Raw genomic sequence first — 24,098 nt, forward strand, 5'->3', positions numbered from 1 at the left:
TGATGGTAGCAGCTGGCTCTCACTCGTCAGGTCCTTGCTGTGATGGTAGCAGCTGGCTCTCACTCGTCAGGTCCTTGCTGTGATGGTAGCAGCTGGCTCTCACTCCTCGGGTCCTTGTGTGTCACACATTCCACCAGGTGCTTCCCGGTTCTTCCAGCAGCCCTTGGGCAATGGAGGCAGAGGTTAAATCATCTGTGCCTCTGAAGTCACGTGCCTCTAAAATACACACATCCTCACACATGTACATGTGTATGTATCTCCCCCCTTTATCCTGTTCTTCAGAAAGCCTCATTACGGATTCCTGGAATTCTTGCTGGGTTTTTTTTTTTTGGATGGAGAGTCAGAGAGAGGGACAGATAGGGACAGATAGACAGGAAGGGAGATGATCAGAAGCATCAATTCTTTGTTGTTGTTCACTGACTGCTTTCTCACATATGCCTTGACCAGGGGACTACAGAAGAGCCAGCAACCATGGGCTCAAGCCGGCGACCTCGGGGTTTCCAACCTGGGTCCTCTGCGTCCCAGTTCGACACTATCCACTGCACCACCACCTAGTCAGGCAGATTCTTGCTAGTCTTGATATTTTTTTTATTTCTGTGCAGGAATTACATTCCACAGAAAAGTATCCCCAAGGAAGTACCACCAGGCACTAAGTCGTCTCCGGGTTGGTCCTGGGAGGCTGGCCCGTTGGCTTCGTCTCCATCTTCCCAGAATACACCTCTGGCTCACGTGGTTGTCCCTTTGGAGTCTGTGAAGCCCAGTAAGTGCAGTTCCTCCACTTCGTTCTTTGTCTCTATTAGACGCCCACCTTTATCCTCTCTGGAATCATGGGGATAACTCTTAAATTCAGGAGGACGCGGGTGGAGATTTTGCCTCGGGGCAGATTCAGGGCAGAGGTTAAGAGCCGCAGGGCTCCTCGCTCATAGCTCATATTTCCCTTAACGATTTCTCTGTCTCGGGCGGCTGTGAGGGTGTGGGCAGATCTCTGTCTCGGGCGGCTGTGAGGGTGTGGGCAGATCTCTGTCTCGGGCGGCTGTGAGGGTGTGGGCAGGCAGAACTGAATTCGGGGCTTGAGTCTCAGGTGCGTGATCTCCAGTCATTTCGAATGCAAGAAGGGAATGTCCAGTTTCCTGGTTTTGATAATTTTGTGTTTTCTTAAAAGTTTATTTATGGCCCTGGCCAGTAGGCTCACGGTAGAGCGTTGGCCCCGTGTGCGGATGCCCTGGACTCGATCCCCGGTCAGGGCACACAGGAGAAGTGACCATCTGCTTCTTTTCCCCCTCTTTCTCCTCTCTTTTCTTACTTCCTTCCTCATAGCCAGTGGCTCTACTGGTTTGAGCATGGACCCCAGGCACTGAGGATAGCTCAGTTGGTCCAAGTGTCAGCCTCAGGTGCTGAAAATAGCTCAGTTGATTTGAGCATCGGCCCCAGAAGAGGGTAGCCAGGTGGATCCCGGTCAGAGCACATGTAGGAGTGCTTGAGCGCAGGCTCATCTGGTTTGAGCAAAAGCTCACCAGCTTGGACCCAAGGTCGCTGGCTCAAGCAAGGGGTCACTCGGTCTGCTGAAGACCCGCAGTCAAGGCACATATGAGAAAGCAATCAGTGAACAACTAAGGTGCCACAACAAAGAATTGATGCTTCTCATCTCTTTCCCTTCTTCTCTGTCTGTCCCTATCTCTCCCTCTCTCTGTTTCTCTCTGTCTCTGTCACCAAAAAAATAAAATAAAAATAAAAAATACCTGGTAAAATGCTTAGGACAGTTGGATGGTGGGAGAGCTCAGTTTGGAGGGCCATGTGTGCAGCTGGGAGCAGTGAGGACTTGGACGAGGGTCGTCCCGAGGGCGCCCTGGGCAGCACTCGGGAAGGACGTGCACGTCCCCTTCGGGCTGGGCTGTCCGGAGATGGCGGCAGCACCAACCCTCCCGGCCGGGCCCTTCTCCGCCAGGTAGCCTGCCCCCGGTCGTGGTGTACGACCGGAACGGATTCCGAATTCTGCTCCACTTCTCCCAGACGGGGGTCCCCGGCCACCCCGAGGTGCAGGTGCTGCTGCTGACCATGATGAGCACTGCCACCCAGCCTGTCTGGGACATCATGTTCCAAGTGGCCGTGCCAAAGGTGAGCCATCTGCCGGTCAGACCCCTTGAGTTTGTCCTTAAAGGTGGTAGTTTCTGAGCGCCAGGCCCTTTGCTGGGACATTATCTGTTTAGGTGGAAGGACGGAATCTTCACTCAGAGTAGTTTACGGTAAAACAAGAACTTTATTGGCTCATTTTACTGCAGAGTCCTGATATCTGGGTCCAGGAAGGTGCTTAGATGATTCCTTAAAAATGTGTCTCTCCCACCCTGGCTGGGTAGCTCAGCTGGTTGGAGCGTCATCCCCACATGCTGAGGGTGTGGGTTCAATCCTAGTCAGGACATGTACAGGAATCAACCAGTGACGGCATCAATAAGTGGGACAAGTTGATGTTTCTGTCTCTCTCTCTCGTTCTAAAATTCTATTAAAAAAAACGTAAAAGACTGTCTTCTCCCATCTCCTGCCTTTTTTCCCTCTGTGGATACTGTTGTCTGACGGACTCGCCACCAAGCAGGACAACGGCAGCAGCTGCTGCAGAGTCACGTGGTCCTGAACCGTTTATCTCAGAGAAACTTGCCCGTGCCGGAGGAACACCTGCAACTAACGCAGAGCATGCTGCTCACAAAGATGAGGGGATGTTTCATCACTTCATACTCATTTTGAAATTTCCCCTCATCTTTGTGAGCGGTATCATTAAGTGTAAACTGTAATTGAAATTAAAAATATATTTTTTAAAACATTAATATAACAATTATGGAAGAAGAACTCTCCTCTGGCATGAGGAACGCAGACTGATTGCCCAGGAAAAGGCTAGATTGGCACAGGGGTGCTAACTGGTGTGCCTTGGCATTAACTGGTGTCTAGGGATACTCTGGTCAATTTGGATGTTGGGTCCAATTTTGAGGGGAGTCGGGTCCCCACTGATTGGCAGCTATCCTGAAATCGTGAGAAGTGTGGGGGGGGCGTGTTCTGGAAGGCAAGCCTCAAGGCAGACGGGAGTCAAGATGAGTGTTTTCTCACCCTCATGGTGCCGTGCGGGGCCCGGGCTATTTCCACTTCCGTTTTATGAGCGTTCAGTCTGCGGCTGGAGAGGCTACGTGTTTGGCCCAAAGTCCTCGAGCGAGTGAGCGGCAGGGTTAGGGTGCTGCCAAGAGGCGGCCTCGCGCTGCGCGGGCCTCTCCGAAGCCGGGCACTGCCCCTCGGCGCCCGTATCTGGGCGCGGAGGAAGCAGCCCTTTGGGTGCTGCGGTTGGTGGGTGGACGCAGGGCCAGTGCCGCAGTTCACCTGCTCTCGCAGTGACGCTGTCCTTTCCCGCCCCGCAGTCCATGCGGGTGAAGCTGCAGCCGGCATCCAGCTCCCAGCTGCCCGCATTCAGTCCTCTGCTGCCGCCAGTCCTGATCTCTCAGATGCTGCTGCTCGACAACCCACACAAGGTGCGTCCCGCGTCCTCAGCGGGGAGCCTGGCCAGGGCATGGCGGTGTGACGGTCCCTGCGCCGACATCTCTGCGGTGGCTGGGAGCGGTGGTGGGCTGCACCCTGCGGGCTCACCGAGATCGGTGCCAGGTTGTTGGGGCCAGGAGCCCAGGAGGGACACAAACTCTCCCTGCTCCGACGAGTCCTCTGAAAGGGTCCTCAGCGGGCCTCTGAGCAGTGGTCCCACTTAGGGCTGCTTGAATGGATTGACTTCAGGCTGTGTGCCTGGCTCCCTTGTGTCTGTAGTCCCCAGTGTCCCAGGCCACGCCGTCGCTGTCCCCACCGTGTGACGCTCTCGCCTGGGCCGAATCAGTGTTCATGCACTTCCCTGGTGACTGCTGGGTGGGGACAGCATTTACTCTGTGCGGGCCCTCCGTTGCGCCTCACTGCCTTCCCGTCCTACTTCTTTGCCCAGGAGCCCGTCCGGCTACGGTATAAGCTGACCTTCAACCAGGGCGGACAGCCTTTCAGCGAAGTGGGAGAAGTGAAGGACTTCCCGGACCCGGCAGCTCTGGGCGCAGCCTAGCTTTCTTCAGGACATGCACCACCCACCGCGCACGCTCAGACGCACTAGTGCTGTCGGGACGGGGCTGATCACGTGACCCAGCGCAGCGTGCCCCGAGTTCTGTGCGGATTCAGGCTCCGGACGCCACCTCTGACTTGTCCTGCAGAGAGGGAGAGCGAGAGCGTGTGTGCGCGTGTGTGGTGGGAGCTCGTGGACGGGGTGTGAGAGGGAACTTGGGATGTGGGCAGCGTGGAAAGCGCAGACACGTTTCTGATCGCCCCCTGCTCCAGCCGCGCGCGTGCGTGTGTGTGTGTGTGTGTGTGTGTGTGGACACCGAGCTCCCTGCCTCGGGCTGGATGTGCTGTAAGTCAAAGCTGTTGTATTGTTTTCATGTGTTAGCTTTTCATTCGTCCACTCTGTGCCTTGTCAGCGTTCGAAAGTCTTTGGCTGTTCCCAGGCTGCTGTTCTCAGGGACCTTACAAGGGACCTAGTTGGTCTTGGGACAGCGAGTGTCTGCCCAGGCACTCTTTCAAGTAAGACCGTGTCTCCGTTTCCATTAGGGGTGCTGCTTGTAGGTGTTCCGGATGCTCTCCTCAGTGGGACGCTCGCTGCACTGTTTTCTCGGCGAGCGGCTGCCGTGAGAGCCGAGGGCCACTTCTGGGGGGCCCGCCGCGTCCTTCACCACTGGTGCCTTAGCGTCGCCCTCGGGCCAAGGGGAAGGCAGATGCGAGGCCGTGGGCTGTGCAGCCAGTCTGGGCCCGTCCTCAGGGCCCTGCTCTCCATCCTCATCCTCTTATCTCCGCAGGCGTTTACTCAGGGCCCTTTGGGACCCAGCGCGTCACCACAGGCTCCGCCCGGTCTGGTTTCTTCAGACCCAGCACGAGGCACGGGGAGGCAGAGACAGGGAAAGAGCTTAGCAGCGCTTGAACCGGTGACTAAATGCAGAGTATTCAATAAACACCCATGTAGCACACGTACTTGGTGGAGTTTTGAGTAAGTAGATGCAAAGCCCGTTGCATTTAGAGGTGATGGCCTCGAAGGGAACTGTCACGTGTTGAAGAAGCGAGGACGATTCTCGAAGGATGTGAACTGACCGCGTGGGTGGAGAGAAGCCCGGGGATCTGAGCGGTGCTGGAGAAGAGCTGAGGGTGTGCTGCAGTCGGGTTCAGCGGAGGGTCCGGGCGTGCAGTGAACACCCGGCCCCTGCCACGCGCCCGGCACTGGGTGTGCCTGACAAGCCCGGCTCTGCCGGGTGGAGGGAGAAGGCTGGCGAGGGCTGTGGCGGCCTCCTGAGGGACTCCGAAAGCCCAGCGGCCCAGCTGTTGGGGCAGGACTCTACCTCAGAAACTGCAAGGCTCCTTTTGGGGCTTTTTGTTACAACATCTGAAACTGGACAGGCTCATCTTTCAACATCTACATCTCATCGGAAATCTGCCAACACGTCGGTGGGGGGGTGCTGTAACCGATCACGGTTCGCCAGTGTGTAAGCAAATGTGAAAACATAAACAACGGGGTGATTTCTTCACTGGGTGTAACGAGAGAAAGTAATCTGGAGTTCCTTTTGTGTTTGCATGCTCTACATACCTTCCCCAGGCTCTAGCCATTTCCTAGTCCGTAGTGAGATTTAAATGAACACAGCCTGACCTCTGGTGGCGCAGTGGATAAAACGTTGACCTGGAACACTGAGGTTGCCAGTTTGAAACCCTGGGCTTGCCCGGTCAAGGCACATATGGGAGTTGATGCTTCCTGCTCCTCCCCCTGTTCTCTTTCCTCTCTCTCTCTCTCTCTCTCTCTCTCCTCTCTTTCTAATAAAAATGAATAAATAAAAATCTAAAAAAAAATTAATACTGAGACACAATGAGCACCAAAAGGTACAAGATAAATATATAAAAATTGTGTTTTTATAACAAGACACTTAAAATCACTTAATTCATGTCTGACCTGTGATGGTGCAGAGGATGGAGCATCAGGCTGGAATGCTGAGGTCGCTGATTCAAAGCTCTGGTCTTGCTCAGTCTAGGCTCAGGGGAAGCAACTACAAGTTGGTGCTTCCCACTCCTTTCCACCTTTCTCTAAAGTCAGTAAAATCTTAAAAAAAAAAAATTCTATTCACAAATCACATTAAAATGAGTATAATGTTTTGGAATAAATTTATAAGTCTGTACAAGAAATTTACAATGTACAGCTATAAGATAGTGTTGAAAGGTCTAAATTAGATGTCCTTAACCAGGAGTGACTGTTCTAAGGGACACTGGCCAATGTGTGGAGACATTTTTTATTGTCACAACTTTGGGGAGGGTTGCCCTCTGCATCTAGAGGGTAGAGGCCAGAGATAGAATTATCTGGCCCAAAATGTCTATACTGTAGCACCAAGGTTCACAGATTGGAAGACAATATTGTCAAGATGCCAATTCTCAAATTGATCTATAAATTCAATATAATCCCTATTCCAGCAGCACTTTTTTTTTGGTAGAAATTTATAAGCTGATTATAAAATGTATGTGGAAATGAAAAGGGTCTCTAGTAGAAAAATAATTTTTTAAAAACAGTGGGAGGGGGGTACTTGCTTCAGCAGCACATATACTAAAATTGTGATGATATGGAGAAAATTAGCATGACCCTTGCACAAGGATGACACGCAAATTCATGAAGTGTTTTGTATTTTAAATATCTAACAATATTGGAATAACTACAGATTGATAAGCAAATTTCAGTGTATTCATACCACATAATACTCTAAAAATTTAAATAATAACTTTGTAATAGTATGAATCACTCTTGCAACATTGAAGGAAAGATGCCAGATACAAAAGAACATGTTTAACAGCATGTAGATTAAAAGCCTGTTCAAATTCATCTGTGCTGCTAGAAGTCAGAATTACCTTTAGGGAGGAGTAAGAGTTTCTGCTGTGCTATTAAATTCTTTTTTCTTTAAGATTTTATTCATTTTTAGAGAGGAGAGAGAGAGAAGGGGGGGAGGAGCAGGAAGCCTCAACTCCCACATGTGCCTTGACCAGGCAAGCCCAGGGTTTCAAACCAGCGAATCTCAGCATTCCAGGTTGACGCTTTATCCACCGTGCCACCACAGGTCAGGTCTAATTTGTACTGCTTAATCTCTTCTCCTTTTTCACCCATCCAACCCAAAAGTAGGACTCATAAAAGGAAAAAGTGAGAATGGACATGGTCAAAAAACTTTTGCATCTCAATAGACACCATTCAGCAAGTGAAAAGACCAGGTACAGACTGGGAGAAAATATTTGCAATCCGTATCTTTAATAAAGGAATTATACAGGGAACGTCAAGCTCAATGTAAGAATAAGCAACCCCAATTTGAAATTTGACATAAGATTTGATAGACATTTCACCAAAGATATAAAAAATGGCAATAAGCACATGTGCAATATCACTTGTTAGGAAAATAAAAGTTAAGCAACAATGACTTACACTTCATACCAAATATTGGTGAGGCTGTAGAGAAACTGGAACCCTCATACATTATTTTATTGATGGCAATATAAAACGGTATAACAACTCTGGATAGCCTGGTCAGTTTCTTAAATTTTTCTTACAGTTTAGCAATTCCCTAAGAATCCGAAAGGAATGAAAATGTCAACATAAAGACGTAGTGAACGTTCATAGCAGCATGCCTGTCAACTGATAAATGGATAAACTATATGTTATCCACACAGTGAATACTGTTCAGCAACCTATAGGGACAAACCGCTGATAAATGGTACAGCGGACCACAGAAACATGCTTAGTGAAAGAAGCCAAACGCAAAAAACTACATAGTGTGTGAAATGTCCAGAAAGGTAAATTTATAAGACAGACGAGTAGGGCTGGGCATGTGAGCAGAGATTTAAGTGCAAACGGGCAGCATGGAACTCTTGGTGACAGAAGTGTTTTCGTGGGGATAGCACAACTCTAAATTGAAAGTTACTGAATCGTATACTTAGAATGGGCGAGTTTTATGTCCTGGGAATTTATTACGCAGTAAAGCCGTTTTTAAAGCGCCAGTGGTTGGAGGAGGGGACATTAGAGCAGGGGTCCCCAAACTACGGCCCGGGCCACATGCGGCCCCCTGAGGCCATTTATCCGCCCCCGCCGCACTTCTGGAAGGGTACCTCTTTCATTGGTGGTCAGTGAGAGGAGCATAGTTCCCATTGAAATATTGGTCAGTTTGTTGATTTAAATTTACTTATTTTAAATATTGTATTTGTTCCCGTTTTGTTTTTTTACTTTAAAACATGTGCAGTGTGCATAGGAATTTGTTCATAGTTTTTTTTATAGTCCGGCCCTCCAACGGTCTGAGAGACAGTGAACTGGCCCCCTCTGTAAAAAGTTTGGGGACCCCTGTATTAGAGGCATCTCAGGATTCCGAGCTCGGCATGGAGCTTGATCCGTTTGCTCCTCCAAAGGCTAGAGTACCAGCTCTCCCAGTGTGTGGATTTAGGAGTACGAGGATTACCATATGCACTCACCGAGTATCCCTGGGCTGAGGACGGATACCAGGCAGAGTTACTTATAACTGTTTACCAGGACGTTTATTGTGTTAGGTAGGCTCCTTCCTGCGACAGAGGAGGCCCTCCCAGGTCTCCTTGCCGAAGGGAGCACATTGTTCTCGACCGGAGGAAGCAGTGGGTGCGGCCCGGGGAGTTCTAACGTGGCGTGTCGGCAAAGGACAGGCGGTCAGTGCGGCCAGAGCGATGGGATAGGAAGGGAAGGTGGTGGTGGTCAGGAGCCAGGCCACGTGTGTCCCTTTGTCCCCGGTAAGCTTCCGTGCGTGCCGTCCCCGCAGCGCCACTTCCCTGCTGTGGGCTCTGAGAGCGGCGCCTAACCGCGCCAGCTCCCCATTTTCCCGTCGCGGAGAACGGCAGTACCCCGCGAACCTCTGCACGTGCTCCACCGGCGCCTAAGTAGGCGGAAGCGGCGTTTCCCACGCTCGGCTTGCGAGACTCGCCGCGCGTCGGCCGTCGCCATGGCAACGGCAGCCACTTCCGGGAGTAGTACGGCGCGCGGCGAGGGCCAGTCCGTGCCGCCGCCGCCTGCAGAGTGCTGACGTGCCAGCGCTGGGGTCTCCGGGCTGAGCGGCGCGGCCATGGACTACTCCCGGTTCCTGGCCGAGGACTTCGACGTGAAGGAGTGGATCAACGCAGCCTTCAGGGCCGGCCCCAAGGAGGCGGCGGGCAAGGCGGACGGGCACGCGGCCACGCTGGTGATGAAGCTGCAGCTGTTCATCCAGGAGGTGAACCACGCCGTGGAGGGTGAGCAGCTGGCGGCGGCCGGCGGGCCCAGCGTCCTTCTCAAACCTGAGTTAGAAGTGACTTCGGGGGCTGTGACGTCATAGCCCACCGACCCTCCGTCCGGTCGCGCCTGGCAAAGACGTGCGGGGAACGCCCGGGCCTTCGTGGCGCGGGGCCGGCGGGCGGAAAGGGACGCTTATTTCACGTCAGTTTCTGGGTGGCACTTTGCGTCTTTTTACTAAAGATTGAGCGTTTATTCTGCGTGTGTTAAGAAATAGGCGCTGGGGAAGAAAGGTGTCCCCTGTGTCCACAGTCTGGCCAGGGCGGGCTGTGGCGTCACCGAGCCGGAAACCGAGCGGGGGAAGCTGGGAGAGGGTGACGTCACGGCGCATGGGGATGACGTTACCACGCACGGAGGGAGGACATCACGGCACCTGACGTCATGGCGCACGGAGGGGAGGACGCTTACAAAGCAAATATCTGAATCTTGGGTGTGCCAGGGGCGGTTTTAATTAAGAGCCGTATATCTGTTAAGAGCGGCTCACAACCAGGGTTGACGATGGCTGCCCCTCTCCCCGCAATATTTGGAAATTTGGTGGTAATTCCTGTAACTGTTGAAATGGTGCAGAGTATCACAGAGATGGACAAGATGCCTGAGGTCCCACCACGAAGGGCATGTCTCGCACAATGTCGAAAGGACCTGGCCATAATGTTAGTAGTGTCACCTGATTTGTGTGGTTATCTATGTTTCAAAGTGAACATGAAGCGACGAAATATCCCCTAATTTTTGTGAGCATTGTCATTGAAGCTGGGCGGGAGTCCTTGGAGGTTAGGCACCGTTATTGTTGACACTTTATAGCTGTAGAAAGTGGGGCTGAGAGAGGTAGCTAGTCCAGCGTGGACACCTTCCTAATGCTTGGGTGTCTGGATTTGAACCCGGGCTTTTTGTCCAGGCCCCGTGTTCTTTGCAGTCTCTCTGACAGTAAGGGACAGGGGACCACACATGCAGAGGCAAGTGACTATGAAAAATCCTAGTGGCCAGTCCTTGGAAAGGTGAGATGTTCAGACAGAGCTCCATGGATCACATCAGTGCTTTTCTTCCTCCCCTCCCCTCTCCTCCCCTCCCCTCCCCTCCCCGGACGGGAGATAACGAGATAGACTCCCGGATGCACCCTGACTGGTATCCCCCCTGCCACCCCTGTCTGAGGCCACTGCTGGAATCAAGCCGACGTTTCCACCAATGGAGCCACTGGCTGCGAGAGGCAGAGAGAGAGAGAGAGAAGGGGGAGAGAGAGGAGAAGAGAAGCAAATGGTTGCTTCTCTTGTGTTCCCTGACCAGGAATTGAACCCAGGACATCTGCAGGGGTGCAGGTGCTCTAACCATTGAGCAAACCAGCGGTATTCTTATTATTACTGGAGGATCACACTTTGATGGGGGAAACTTCTGCTGGCAATAAGGCAGGAAAGTAGATTGGGATCAAACTGGGAAAGGCCTTAACTGGCCCTCACCAGGAGTTTGGGTTTCACCCCATTGGCAGTGAGAAGCTTTCTGGGGGTTTAAAGCTTCCCGTCCAGGGCAGATGAGATGAAGGCCGCAGTGTGCAGTGAAGAGAAGGCACAGCAGGGGTTCCAGCAGGAGATGGGGAGGGCCCCTGCTCAGCTGGAGACTTGATTTGCTCCTTCTCTCAGCCAGCAGATGTTTACTGGGCACACGCTCTTTTCTGGGTCTGGAGACGCGCCCTTGAACAAGACCCAGGCTTGGGCTAGAGAGGTCGGCAGGGGCTAGGTCATGCAGGGATTTTAATGTCACCTTAAGGAGTATGGGTTTTATTTAAAATGAGTGTGATGTGAAGGCAGTGGAGGGTCTTTAAGCTGGGCACTGACCTGATGCGACTGTGTCCCCCATTCTGGAGGCTGTCTCTGAGTTTCAGAAGGGGAGTGATGGCGGCTTCATCTGGGGAGATGGCAGTGGAGACACTGAGAAATAGATTGAAGACTTTCTTTTTTTTTCTTTTTTTACAGAGAGAGAGAGAGAGAGAGAGAGGGATAAATAGGGACAGACAGGCAGGAACGGAGAGAGATGAGAAGCATCAATCATCAGTTTTTCGTTGCAACACCTTAGTTCAAGGGGTCAGGAACCTATGGCTTGTGAGCCGGATGTGGCTCTTTTGATGGCTGCATCTGGCTCATAGACAAATCTTTAATAAAAATAATAATAACGTTAAAAATATAAAACATTCTCATATATTACAATCCATTCATTTCCTACCGCTCATGTTCATGGTTGCGGGTGGCTGGAGCCAATCACAGCTGTCCTCCGGGACAACACTAAATTTTTATTGGATAATGCATAATGTACACGGGTCGTTGTATGGCTCTCACGGAATTACATTTTAAAATATGTGGCGTTCATGGCTCTCTCAGCCAAAAAGGTTCCCGACCCCTGTTCTATCCACTGCGCCACTGCCTGGTCAGGCTGAAGACATTTTTAGGAGGAAGAAAGGGGAGAACTTGCTGATGATCCAAATGAGGGCTGACGGGGAGAAAATGAAGAATGCGGGGAGGCAGACTCTATTTTTTCTTGTCATTGATTTTATTTTATTTTTCTTAGAGAGGAAGAGGTAGAGAGAAAAACATTGATTTGTTGTTCCACTTATCTGGGCATTCATTGGTTGATTTTTTTTTCTAGGGTTTATTTATTTTTAGAGAGAGAAGATGGGGGAGAGAGGGAGAGAAAGGGGGCAGGGGAGAAACGAGAAGCATCAACTCGTAATAGTTGCTGCTTACATGTGCCTTGACTGGGCAAGCCCACGGGTTCAAACTGGCAGCTCAGTATTCCAGGTTGATTCTTTTTCTGCTGTGCCACCATAGGTCAGGTGTGTTTGTTTTTGTTTTTTTTTAAACATGGTAGTGTGTTTGTATTTGATTTTTTAGAGAGAGACATCAATTTGTTCTGCTAATTTATGCATTCATTCATTGATTCTTGTATGTGCCCTGACCGGGGATCGAACCCACAACTGGTGTATTGAGATGACAGTCTGACCAACTGAGTTACCCAGCTGGGGCTGAGGGGAGATTCTTTTTATTTTTATTTTTGAGAGAGAGAGGGTGGGGAGGAAGGGAGAGAAATGAGAAGCATCAGCTCTTAGTCGTGTCACTTTAGTTGTTTATTGTTTGCTTCCCATATGTGCTTTGATGAGGGGTGAGGGGGTCGGGGCTTAAGGTTTTTGAGAAGAGGGAAGGCTTGGTTTCAGCTCTGAAGTCTTGGTCAAGTTACCTAGTCTCTCTGAGCCTCGGTTTTCTCTGTCTGTAGAGGTGGCTGCTAGAGGGGGTGTGGACAGTAAGTGATAAATGTCTGTGGAATTGGCTGCCCCCCAGTGTCACTGCTCCATCCCCGTTCCTCGGAAGGGGTGTCCCTGTTGAACTCAGTGGTGGAGGACAGTTGCTGTTGGGTCCGGTCGGCGGTGATTCCACGTTCAGTCCCGCGGGCCTCGCCCATCTGTCTGGGAGGACGTGGTCCTGGCAGAGGCCAGCTCCCTCCCGTCCCCCACTCCCCGCAGGCTCAGGAGACGTGTGGTTGGTAGATATCTTCCTTCCCGTCGTCTGATTTCTGATCGACGTCCGCTGGTGCTGGCCCGATTTTCACCTCTGCTGCCTGCTTCTGTTCCGGGTTCTTGCTGCAGAAACGAGCCACCAGGCCCTTCAGAACATGCCCAAAGTGCTGCGGGACGTCGAAGCCCTTAGACAGGAGGCGTCTTTTCTGAAGGAACAAATGATACTTGTCAAGGAGGACATTAAGAAGTTTGAACAGGACACGTCGCAGTCAATGCAGGTATTTGGGCCCCTGTGCTGGGTGCTGCCTTGGTGGTTTGGGGAGATGTTCCCTCTTAGAGTGGGAGGCTGTCCTTAACTCAGAACTCTGCTGAGGGCTCAGACGACTCCTGTGCTGGGTTTTCTCGGCTTCCTGGCCTGTTCAGCACCTGCTGCTGGAATCGAGCCGGGTGGGTGATGGGCGGGGTAGTGGCCGCAGGAGCCCCCTTAACTAACGTGGGGACGTGGCACAGCGCTTCGGTGTCACGTCACTGGTGGGAGGCAGAGAGAGCGGAAGAGCACTTCCGTGGATTTGACCCCCCGCCCCCAGGTGCTGGTGGAGATCGACCAGGTGAAGTCCCGGATGCAGCTGGCCGCCGAGTCCCTGCAGGAGGCGGACAAGTGGAGCACGCTGAGCGCCGACATAGAGGAGACGTTCAAGGCTCAGGTGGGTTCCTTGTTCGGGGGCTGTGAGGTCTGTTCGGGCAGGAGCTGGAGGTCCGGGCAGACTGATGAGGGTGCCGTTCACTTGACGCCGCTGGTGGGGAACGGCCGCAGACAGAAACACTCAGACACGGGCAGGGCATCCGAGGGCGCTCGGAGGTGTCCACCCTCTGGTTCATGCCGTCCGCCTGCTGAGGCTTCTTAGCCCCGCAGATGCATTCGGGAGACGCCCCAATAAAAGAGGCAGAGGAAACAGAGTAAACGAGAGTGTGGGGTGTGGGCGGAGGGGCCTCCACACCCCAGGACCGTGGTGAGTTGCTTGACCCCTCCCGGTCTGCAGTGTGGCAAGTAGTGATACTTCTCAAACCCGCCTGTCAGGATGAAGTGAGCGGATGTCTTATCAAAACTTTTTCATTTGTGAAGCAAAATGAATTATCATCTCTTTTGCAGTCTTTTTTTCAGGGGGAGACAGACAGGAAGGGAGAAAGATGAGAAGTATTAACTCATAGTTGCGGCTCCTTAGTTATTCATTGATTGCTTCTCATATGTGCCTTGACCAGGGGCTCCAGCCAAGCCAGTGACCGCTTACTCAAGCCAGCAACCATGGGGTCATGTCTGTGATCCCAGGTTCAAGCCGGCGACCTCCAGGTTTGAAACCTGGGTCCTCAGTGTCCCACGTTGATGCTCTGTCCATTGCATCGCCTGCCTGCTCAGGCCACCAAATAAAATTTAAAAAAATTTTATTGGTTTTAGAGAGAGGAAGGGAGAGGGAGAGAGAGACAGACAGCTAACTGTTCCTGTATGTGCCCTGCTGGGGGATTGAACCAGTGGCCTCTGCACTTCAGGACGAGCCCCTCACCAGCCAGGCTCTCCAGCTAGGGTTCTTCCAGACACGTTTAAGCACAGGGGCAGGGCGTGGCTCTCCTTCCCAGCAGGCTGTGTGTGGCTTTTTCTGTGGCCGCCCCTCCACGTGAATTCTACACTGTGACTGCTCTGGACTGGTAACTCTATGCCTTTATGTCTTCTCCTTTTTTAAGAGACAGTAAACCTCCACTCGTCCCTCAAGGTCCAGTGAAGGGTCACCTACCTGCTTCCTTATTCTCTCTGCTGGCCCCTCGCCTCTCATAGGCAACATGAGTTGCCCCTCACCTGTGCTCCTGTGACAGGAAGCCACACTTGTTACATTGTGTAGTAGTCTCCAGTCCCAGGACTCTGAGCTCAGGGTGGGAACGCGACCTTCCTCCTCCTTGTGTCTTGAACGCCTGATACAGACACTGGGTACTAGAGTGAAATGCGGTTCCTTATCACACTCTTAATTCTTTTTTAAAAAGTAACTCATATTTTTCTCATTATAAACATAACCCTGGGGAACAAAATTTTTGTTGCATCCACAAAAACACTTGTCCTTACCTAACTCGTGTGTGCTGATCTCAAATCTGACATTAGTTTTTCTTTGTAAGCTACAGTTTTTTTGCAATTCAAGATTTTATGTTTTCATCTTACTTTAATAAAATTTTCAACATTTAGTTTAACATAATGAAGTAGAATGTCTTCTTGGGCATCATCTTTGTGAAAATATAATAATTTATATAATGCAGTAAATACACTAATATACTAAAAGATATGATTACATCAGAATTTGTCTACAATTTTGAAACAGAACATACTAAAACATTTTAATCATAAAATCTATGCAAAAGTTATTTAAATTCTATTCAGGCAAAAATTTGCGTTTGTAGCTCTTGTGTTTGTGTATTTGTTGAGGACAATCTCATTTGATGCTCCAGCAGTAGTCTGCTCATCACTAATAGCTCCAAGATTTTCGGGAAACTTATCAAGATGACTGTTCAGGAAGTGAATCTTAACAATCATGTTACATCCAATGTCGCGGAAAGCCAACAGCATCCTTTGAACCAGAAGTTCATAGTTTTCTGCTTTTTTGTTGCCAAGGAAGTTCTTTGTAATTGCCACAAAAGACTGCCATGCTGCTTTCTCCTCCTTATTCATCTTCCTGGCAAATTCTTCATCACATATGAGGGTTCAAATTTGAGGTCCATTGAATACACCTGCTTTTATCTTCTCGAAAGACAAGGCAGGAAAAGCAGAAGTAATATGTTGAAAGCATTCACTTTCTTTATTTAGAGCCTGAACAAACTGCTTTATTAAGCCAAGTTTGATGTGAAGTGGGGGAAAAATGATCCTGTCTCGATTAACTACAGGTTCATTCACAATATTTTGCATCCCTGCTTCCAGAGCTTCACGTTTTGGCCACTCATTCTGTGTCCAGTGTTTCTCCCGAGCTTGGCTATCTCACAAACACAGAAAGCAAGAATATTTCATGAAACCTCTCTGTTGTCCTAGCAGGAAATTTACCATTTTAAGATCCACACAAACGATCTAGTTATACTCCTCATATTTAAGTAAGTCGAGGACAATTTTTTTTTTTTTTTACAGGGACAGAGAGAGAGGAATAGACAGGGACAGACAGACAGGAATGGAGAGAGATGAGAAACATCAATCATCAGTTTTTCATTGCGAGAGCTTAGTTGTTCATTGATTGCTTTCTCATATGTACCTTGACCGCGGGCCTTCAGCAGATGGAGTAACCCCTTGCTCGAGCCAGCGACCTTGGGTCCAAGCTGGTGAGCTTTTGCTCAAACCAGATGAGCCCACGCTCAAGCTGGCAACCTCGGGGTCTCGAACCTGGGTCCTCTGCATCCCAGTCCAACGCTCTATCCACTGCACCACTGCCTGGTCAGGCTCGAGGACAATTTTTATGTCATTATAATCTTCTCGCAGATGAATTGAATAACCAACTGGAACCGCTGCATAAACATTACCGTTGTGTAGGAGAACACATTTCAGACTCCGTTTAGAGCTGTCAAATAGCCGCCATTCTGTTGGACTGTAAGTGGTAACCCCTAGCTGGCTGAGAAGACTACTGATATCGTGACAGTAAACAAAGTGTTTGTCTTTGGAAAAAAAGTCCACAAAAATTTGTTCACGCTTCTGAACAATGGGATCCTTTAGCTGTCCGATGAAGTACATTCTTTTCTTGAAGCCTGGAGGCTAATAACTCAGCTGCTTTCTTTGATAGGCCCAAATCTCTTACTAAGTCATTCAATTCGGGTTGGCTAAACTGCTGAGGGGTTAATGACTGCTTGGCATCAGAAGAAGACCCTTCAGATTCTACAACCATTTCTTCATGCATCTTATCAAAACACACTTGATCACCATGTTCACTTTCTTCGTCCTGAGAAGAAATAAAACCATTGAAAACTGGAACCAGGAGTGTCTCAGAGTGTGGGATAGGTCGTATTACTGAAGGAATATTAGGATATGTGATCATATGCCGTTTTTTCTTGCCGATGCCCTTTGTATGGATCAGACAGAAATAACAGTCACTGCTGTGGTCCTTAGGTTCACGCCAAACCATGGGAATACCAAAAGCCATTCCTTTGCATTTTCCTTTTGTCCAATCACGAAGCATTTCTCACAATTATGACACACAATATGAGGAGCCCAATTCTTGTCTTGATCGCCAAGGGCAACTTGAAAATAGGCAATATATGCACGTGTCACAACTGATGAAATATTGTGTCTTTGATGTTGAGGGTGTAACAGGCACATATATAACAGAAGGTGTCAGGACTATTCTTACATTTACGCCTACTCGAAGAAGCCATGATTCAATCTTAAATAAGAGAGTTTTTATCAGATAATACTTTTTTACATTTAAAAACAACTACAATTATGTAAAAGTGATGTTTGTAAAACATTAATTGCCTTGTGGTTATGTTCAATCCAAGAGTTGTTGCTCTTTAACTCCAATTTAAAAACCAATGCATGCCATTAACTAACAAAAAGAAATTAAAATTGCATAAAAACTAGAGCATGCGCCAAAAGACGGATTTCAGATTTGGAATCAGCGATGCAGAAATATATAGAAACAGTTCTAAAACCTCATGCAACAGAAAATGAAAAAAAATTTGTTCCCAATCTATGTGTGTCTTAGGAGATTCAGAAAATTCAGAGAAATATTTGAAAGAAAACAAAATGAGCCTCGTTCTTAACTCCCAGGAGTATGATTTTTGTGTTTGTACTCACATTTGTGTCTTTTAAATCATGTATTACACATGTGCATATATTAATATTGTAGGTGATACACATTTCCATATAGTCTTGTGTCTATGCTTTTTTATTCTGTTTATTTCACTAAATAGTAAGTGGTATTTTGCTGTGTAGTGAATACTTTCCAAAAACCTTTATTTTTGAGTGACTGATAATTTACATTTTATTGATTATTGAAACATTGGAATATGTGGAAGGTTTAGGTTGCTTCCCTTAAGACAACACTGAAATCACACTGATTATAATATGTTAGTATCTTGGTGTTCTCTGATTATTTATTTCCTTAGGCAGGTGTTAGAGGAGGGAACACCAGGTCAGGGTTAGGAATATTTTAGGGCTCCTGATGCATGGCACAAAATTGCCTTCTGGAAAGGTGGTAGGAAAGATGGTATGAATTTATGGTACCGGACAGACTTTTAAAAAGTTTTTCCATTTGCAGGGGGTTGAGGGGATGGGATCAGAGAAGGTAAAGGGATTAGTGAAATCATATATATATATATATATAACAGATACAGATAACAGGACAGCAAATCTCAGAGGGAAAGGGGGAGGGAGTTGGGGGAGGACAAAGGGGGTGTGAAAGGGACACGGGTAGGGGTGAGGGAGTTACATTCAGTGGGACATTTGAATCCATGTAAACACAATAAATTAAAAATTAATAAAAAAAATTTTTAAAAGTGCCAAAAGACACAAAACAGTTTTCTCATTTGCTTAGGAAAATAGTACTTTCTCATTTTAATTTGCATTTATTTGAGTACTAATCGTAATAAACATATTTACTGGCCGTTTTTTTATTCTGTGCTTTTTCACACACATTTTGTCCCTTATTAACTGAAGTGGCAGAGGCGTTTTAAAATACGTCTCCTCTGTGCTCGCCTCTTTATAGGACATCGCTGTGATTTCCGCCAAGCTGACGGGCATGCAGAACAGCTTGATGATGCTGGTGGACACACCAGACTACTCAGAAAAGTGTGTCCACCTGGAGGCCCTGAAGAATAGGCTGGAGGCCCTGGCCAGCCCCCAGATCGTGGCGGCGTTCACCTCGCAGTCTGTAGGTGAGTGCTGGCTGTCTTTAGCCTTAACAGTGTCTCAATGTTGATTAAATTACCTAGATTAGAAGTAAATTGTAGCTTTGTGGTGGCTGCCTTTTCTTCAACATCTTACATGAAATATTTCAGAATACAGAAAAGCTGAAATAAGTGTACAACAAGCACATCGTCTGATCCTGGCCTTGGCATTTTGCCCCATTAGCTTTATCACAAATCTACTCATTTGACCACCTCTCTACTCATCTTTTTTTTTAATGCCTTTTCTTTTTTTTAAGTGAGAGGAGGGGAGATAGTGAGACAGACTCCTGCATGTGCCCTTACGAAGATCCACCCGACAACGCCCTCTGGGGCCAGTGCTCAAGTACTGAGCTATTTTTAGTGCCTGGGGCTGATGCACTCCAACCACTGCTGTCCTCAGTGCCCGAGGCCATGCTCTAACCAGTTGAGCCACTGGCTGCAGGAGGGGAAGAGGGAGAGAAGGGGGAAAGAAAGGTTTGGAGAAGCAGATGGTCACTTCTCCTGTGTGCCCTGACCTGAAGTTGAACCCCGAATGTCCATACACAGGGCTGATGCTCTACCACTGAGCCACAGGCCAGGGCCAAGTATTTTGTTCAAATTTTGTTTTTTATTTTTCCAACGTGAACATGCTATTATATAGCTAGAAAAAAAACTTTTATTTAAAAGAGTCTAATTTACTGCGGTTTTGTTTTTTTGAACCATTATTTGATTACTTTAATTGGCACTATTAAACCATTTGACTTAAATTATTTGACCATTCCCAGTTGGGGTGCTGTTCTAATTTCTCGTGGTGTGGGTCAGCTTGCCAGTCTGTCCGCATATCTTGTCCACTGGTTTCTGTATTTCTGTGCAGTGACTAAGGCCGAGGACTAGGTGCACTATGTAAGGAGAGTCCACGGTGACACCCTGTTGCACCTACATGGTGTGTGGGGATTTCTAATTGCTTGCATTATTTCAAACAGTAAATACTCTCATGTCAGGTACTAGGTAAAAGCATCTGCGTTCTCTCTCCTGAGTCCTGTTTGGATAACAGGGACAGAGTGGACAGTGGTGCAGGGCGCCTGGGTAATCCCTGGGTGACCCTTCAGCACTCTGCAGGATCCCAGGCAGTCGCTGGCCACACGGGACACAAGCTCTAGCTCGGTGCTGTTATCCTCCGTCTGCATCTCACCTGAGGGGGCAGTGCTGAGCCATGGTGCCTGGCGGACCTGGTCCTTGGGGCCCCTCCTGCAGCCGCCACAGCAGCTGACACTGCCCCTGGGCCTCTCGCACTCTCAGGGATGCACGTTAGTTCTCAGCCCAGGGGGGAGATGGTTCCTCACACAGAGTCTGGATCGTACGGTTCCTTAGGTGCCCGTGCTGTGCCCCGTAACGCAGAGGATCTCACCCTCACTGCTGCCGCTCTGAGGGCTGGCCGGGACGTTCATTTCCCCAGCGCTCCCGCCCCACACTGCACACAGCATGCAGACGCAGGGGGCGCCACGTGGTGGGGGGTCGCGGCTATACCTACAGCCGGACGAGTCTGGTTCCCGCATCGCAGACCGAGCCCTGTCCCCGTCTGCGCACCACGCCCTTACACGGGTAGAGGCTGTGGCCGGTGTCCCCTCCCTTCTGTCCTGCCCTCCACGCTGTGGTTCGCTGAAGCTGCCTGTCTCACCGACCACCGAGGGCAGAGAGCTCCGTGTACACGGCGGGCACAGGAAATGCATGGGGTACCAGGGAGCGGAGCCCACAGTCCCCCGATGTCTTCCTAGGGCGTTTCCACCTTAGCTTACGGGGTGGGTTGGCACTACCCCGGGGAGACCCACCCAGCAGCACAGGGCCGCGGGGTCACTCACGGGGCAGTCAGCCCAGTGATGAGCACACACGTGCTCTGGTGTGGCGGCCTGGCCCTGGTGCTGGCGCAGGCATGGCAGGGGCCCAGCAGAGCGTTCACAGCCCGTTTGCCTGCTTGCCGTGTGCTGTGCTCATTTCTAGAAATAGTGGGCGAGACGGGAGAGGTCACAGTCCTATGGAGCTGTGTGCCCAGGAAAGACAGCTGTTCCACAAGTGACTAGATGGAATCCACAGGCTGTCTGGCTCTGTGGAGGGGCAGGTGCCATCGGGAGTGGCCAGTGCAGGGCGGGAGTGGCCAGTGCAGGCCGGGGGCAGCAGGAGGGGCAGGTGCCATCGGGAGTGGCCAGTGCAGGGCGGAGTGGCCAGTGCAGGCTGGGGGCAGCAGGAGGGGCAGGTGCCATCGGGGGTACCCATTACAGGGCGGCTGGTTGGGGAGCCACAGGAGAGCGTCCGCCCCGACTTGGGGGGCGCCGGGCGGGGGCAGCAGGAGTGCCCGTGCTCTTGGCCCCCAAGGGGGCTGCCCGTCTTGGCGCTGTAGTCCACATGCACAGGAGTCCGGGCCGTGGGGGTCAGAGCTGGCTGGGCAGCGGCAGCACCGTGGCTGAGCGGGTGACCGCAAGCGGTCAGAGCTGGCTGGGCCGCAGTTGTCCTCAAACGGGATGGACTGGCGCTGTTTTAGATACCTTTCTGACGCTGACGATTTATGACTCCACCTCAGAGCCAGGCAAGCAGGTTGCTTCAAGCCGAGATTGTTGTCGGCTCTCCCCCTGCCCTCTCACAGCCCCGAGCACGAGTTCTTTGGGCTTGTAGCCCAGGCCCGACCCCGCCAGCCCCGGTTCTAACCACTGTACTACCCCGTCTGACGAGGACTCGGCCGCTGTACAATCTTAGCTGTGTTAGTGATGCTTGACTGATATGTTACTCTAAACAGTGTCCGGTTGAGACACGTACCTGCTTCTCACCCGACTTGTTTGTCGTGTGGACACTCTCCACGAGTCGCATCACGTCTAGTGGGAACTCGTGAGTGGCTAGCTCTGCGTCTACGTGTATTTTGGTGAATTCTTCCTCTTGGCTGCCACGGAAAGCTCAGTGACAGCGCGTGCACGCGCCGTGTTCTCGTTCAGAGCAGTCCAGAACGTTTGTGAAGGTGTTCGCGGAGATCGACCGGATGCCCCAGCTCCTGGCCTACTACTACAAGTGCCACAAGGTGAGGCGCGGGCGGGCTGCCTGGGGGGCCCTCGTTCCGCACTCAGGTCCCCGTGACCTCCGGGCTCTGACCTCTTCTCATCAGCCAGCAGGGGGTGCTCTCTGTCCAGTCTGGAGATGCATGTGACTGCCAGCTGGGAAATGAATCATCAGTTTTGGTCTCTCTCTCTCTCTCTCTCTTTCCCCATTGATTTGAGAGAGGGGAGAGGAGGGTGGGGGGAGAGAGAAAGAGAGAAGCATCCACTTGTTCCACTTAACTGTGCTCCCACTGATCGCCCCTCAAACACACCCTGACCGGGCCTTGAACTGGTGACCTTGGGGTTGAGCCAGCGCCCTCAGGATCGAACGGGCAACTGGCATTGAGCTTGAGACCCGGGGACTGAACCGGTGACCCTGGTGCCCCGGGTCCACTCTTGCTCCACGGCACCACCAGCCAGCGCAGCTGTGGTCTCTCTCGTATTCCTCACAGCTGGGTTTCATTCATAGACTGAGAAGTTGTTTTTGTTTTTCCGTTTTGGTTCTCTAGGGGAGAGTCCTGTCTGAAGCTTTATTGTGCCCTCAGCAAGCCGTGAGGGTTTTGTTTCTTAGAGTTGTTGAAGTTCAGTTCCTGAAAAACTTGACAACGTCCTGGGCTGACCTTAGTTCTTCCAAGTCTGATGCCCGTGTGTCATTCAAACAGTAGTGGTAGGACTCGAATCTGTAAAACACGCTCACACTGCCGCCTCTGAGGTCTGTTCAGAAGGGTGGGGCCTGCTTTTGGAGCAGGAAAAAAGGAGACCTCTCTTAGAGGTCACTGAGGTCACTTAGAGGGCAGCAGATTGAACTTGGATTGATGATCAAAGCCGATAACTGTCAGTTAGTTGTTTTCCCCTGCCCGTAAGTGGGTGCTGCTGCTCAGGACAGGCGGCTGTTGGGTGCCGTTCCCCTGCCCGTAAGTGGGTGCTGCTGCTCAGGACAGGCGGCTGCGGGGTGCTGTTCCCCTGCCCGTAAGTGGGTGCTGCTGCTCAGGACAGGCGGCGGTGGGGTGCCGTTCCCCTGCCTGTAAGTGGGTGCTGCTGCTCAGGACAGGCGGCGGTGGGGTGCCGTTCCCCTGCCCGTAAGTGGGTGCTGCTGCTCAGGACAGGCGGCGGTGGGGGTGCTGTTCCCCTGCCCGTAAGTGGGTGCTGCTGCTCAGGACAGGCGGCGGTGGGGTGCCGTTCCCCTGCCTGTACGTGGGTGTTGCTGCTCAGGACAGGCGGCAGCAGGGGTGCTGTGCCGTGCAGGGCGGGCTGGGCAGGCGGCAGGGGTCGGCGCACCCAGGAAGGCCCCTCGGTGCTGGGCGGGCGGCAGGGGTCGGCGCACCCAGGAAGGCCCCTCGGTGCTGGGCGGGCGGCAGGGGTCGGAGCACCCAGGAAGGCCCCTCGGTGCTGGGCGGGCGGCAGGGGTCGGCGCGCCCAGGAAGGCCCCTCGGTGCTGGGCGGGCGGCAGGGGTCGGCGCACCCAGGAAGGCCCCTCGGTGCTGGGCGGGCGGCAGGGGTCGGCGCGCCCAGGAAGGCCCCTCGGTGCTGGGCGGGCGGCAGGGGTCGGCGCACCCAGGAAGCCCCTCTGTTCTGCCCGTTGCAGGCGCAGCTTGTGGGCGTCTGGCAGGAGCTGGGCCAGAGCGACCTGCCCCTGGACCGGCAACTGAGCGGACTCTACGATGCCTTACTCGGCGCCTGGCACACGCAGATCCAGTGGGCTGCCCAGGTAACGGCCCCTGGGCTCCGGGCGGCTGCGCGGAGTTGTCTCGCATGCAGAGCACCTGCCGTCTCGGAAGGGGTTAAAAGAGAAGCGTCCAAACCCAAGGCAGTAAAAGCTCTCGCTGTCAGTTAACACTGTTACCTCGGTCTTACCTGGGTCTGAACTGGGTCTGATGGGGCAGTGTTCCCTGTTCAGCGAGGGCACCCTGGAATTCCTGTGGGCCATTATCTCCTCATCTGAGCGCAGGAGGCCCGTCAGGTGCGAGGGGAGTGAACAAGCTCGTCTTATCTCAGCTTGGGTCAGGTTTCCCTGCTCTGCAGTTAGCGTCCCTTGTTCTCAGCACCTCGCGAGCTAGTGGAGGAATGTGATTTTAAAGGTGCCCTCCGACCTGGGTCAGAGGCAGACCCGGGAGCTGTATTGAAGAGGAAGCTTTTTATCACTTACTCTCCCAGAACGCTAGGCATTGTCAGCCATCAAGGGTGTGAACTGCTGTCCACTTTTCTTGATGGGGGGGGGGGGGTACCAGGTCCTCTTTAGAAGAGAGAAAGCTACCTGTGTCTGCTTATGGTGTCACCTGTATTACTTTCAAAA

General features: G+C 51.2%; 2 protein-coding genes and 1 non-coding gene across 3 annotated transcripts in view; all 3 read left to right on the forward strand.

Moving 5' to 3' along the window:
* The window catches only part of GGA2 (golgi associated, gamma adaptin ear containing, ARF binding protein 2), a 32,842-nt gene extending 26,460 nt beyond the window's left edge, over nt 1-6,382 (forward strand). The window contains exons 14-17 of the mRNA XM_066383418.1: nt 603-760; nt 1,946-2,115; nt 3,396-3,506; nt 3,962-6,382. Coding sequence (XP_066239515.1) covers nt 603-760; nt 1,946-2,115; nt 3,396-3,506; nt 3,962-4,072 — 550 coding nt within the window. The 3' untranslated portion in view covers nt 4,073-6,382. The remainder of the gene's footprint in view (nt 1-602; nt 761-1,945; nt 2,116-3,395; nt 3,507-3,961) is intronic.
* A 228-nt stretch (nt 6,383-6,610) lies between these two features.
* On the forward strand, nt 6,611-6,717 carry LOC136404635 (U6 spliceosomal RNA). The gene has a single exon (XR_010751355.1). It is a non-coding gene; the product is annotated as a U6 spliceosomal RNA (small nuclear RNA).
* Nucleotides 6,718-8,405: 1,688 nt separating this feature from the next.
* The window catches only part of COG7 (component of oligomeric golgi complex 7), a 53,670-nt gene continuing 37,977 nt past the window's right edge, over nt 8,406-24,098 (forward strand). The window contains exons 1-6 of the mRNA XM_066383408.1: nt 8,406-9,315; nt 12,978-13,126; nt 13,436-13,552; nt 18,566-18,734; nt 21,707-21,789; nt 23,391-23,513. Of these exons, the coding sequence (XP_066239505.1) occupies nt 9,150-9,315; nt 12,978-13,126; nt 13,436-13,552; nt 18,566-18,734; nt 21,707-21,789; nt 23,391-23,513 (807 nt within the window). The 5' untranslated portion in view covers nt 8,406-9,149. The remainder of the gene's footprint in view (nt 9,316-12,977; nt 13,127-13,435; nt 13,553-18,565; nt 18,735-21,706; nt 21,790-23,390; nt 23,514-24,098) is intronic.

Source organism: Saccopteryx leptura, chromosome 4 (assembly GCF_036850995.1).
Source record: "Saccopteryx leptura isolate mSacLep1 chromosome 4, mSacLep1_pri_phased_curated, whole genome shotgun sequence".
Classification (NCBI taxonomy): Eukaryota; Metazoa; Chordata; class Mammalia; order Chiroptera; family Emballonuridae; genus Saccopteryx; species Saccopteryx leptura.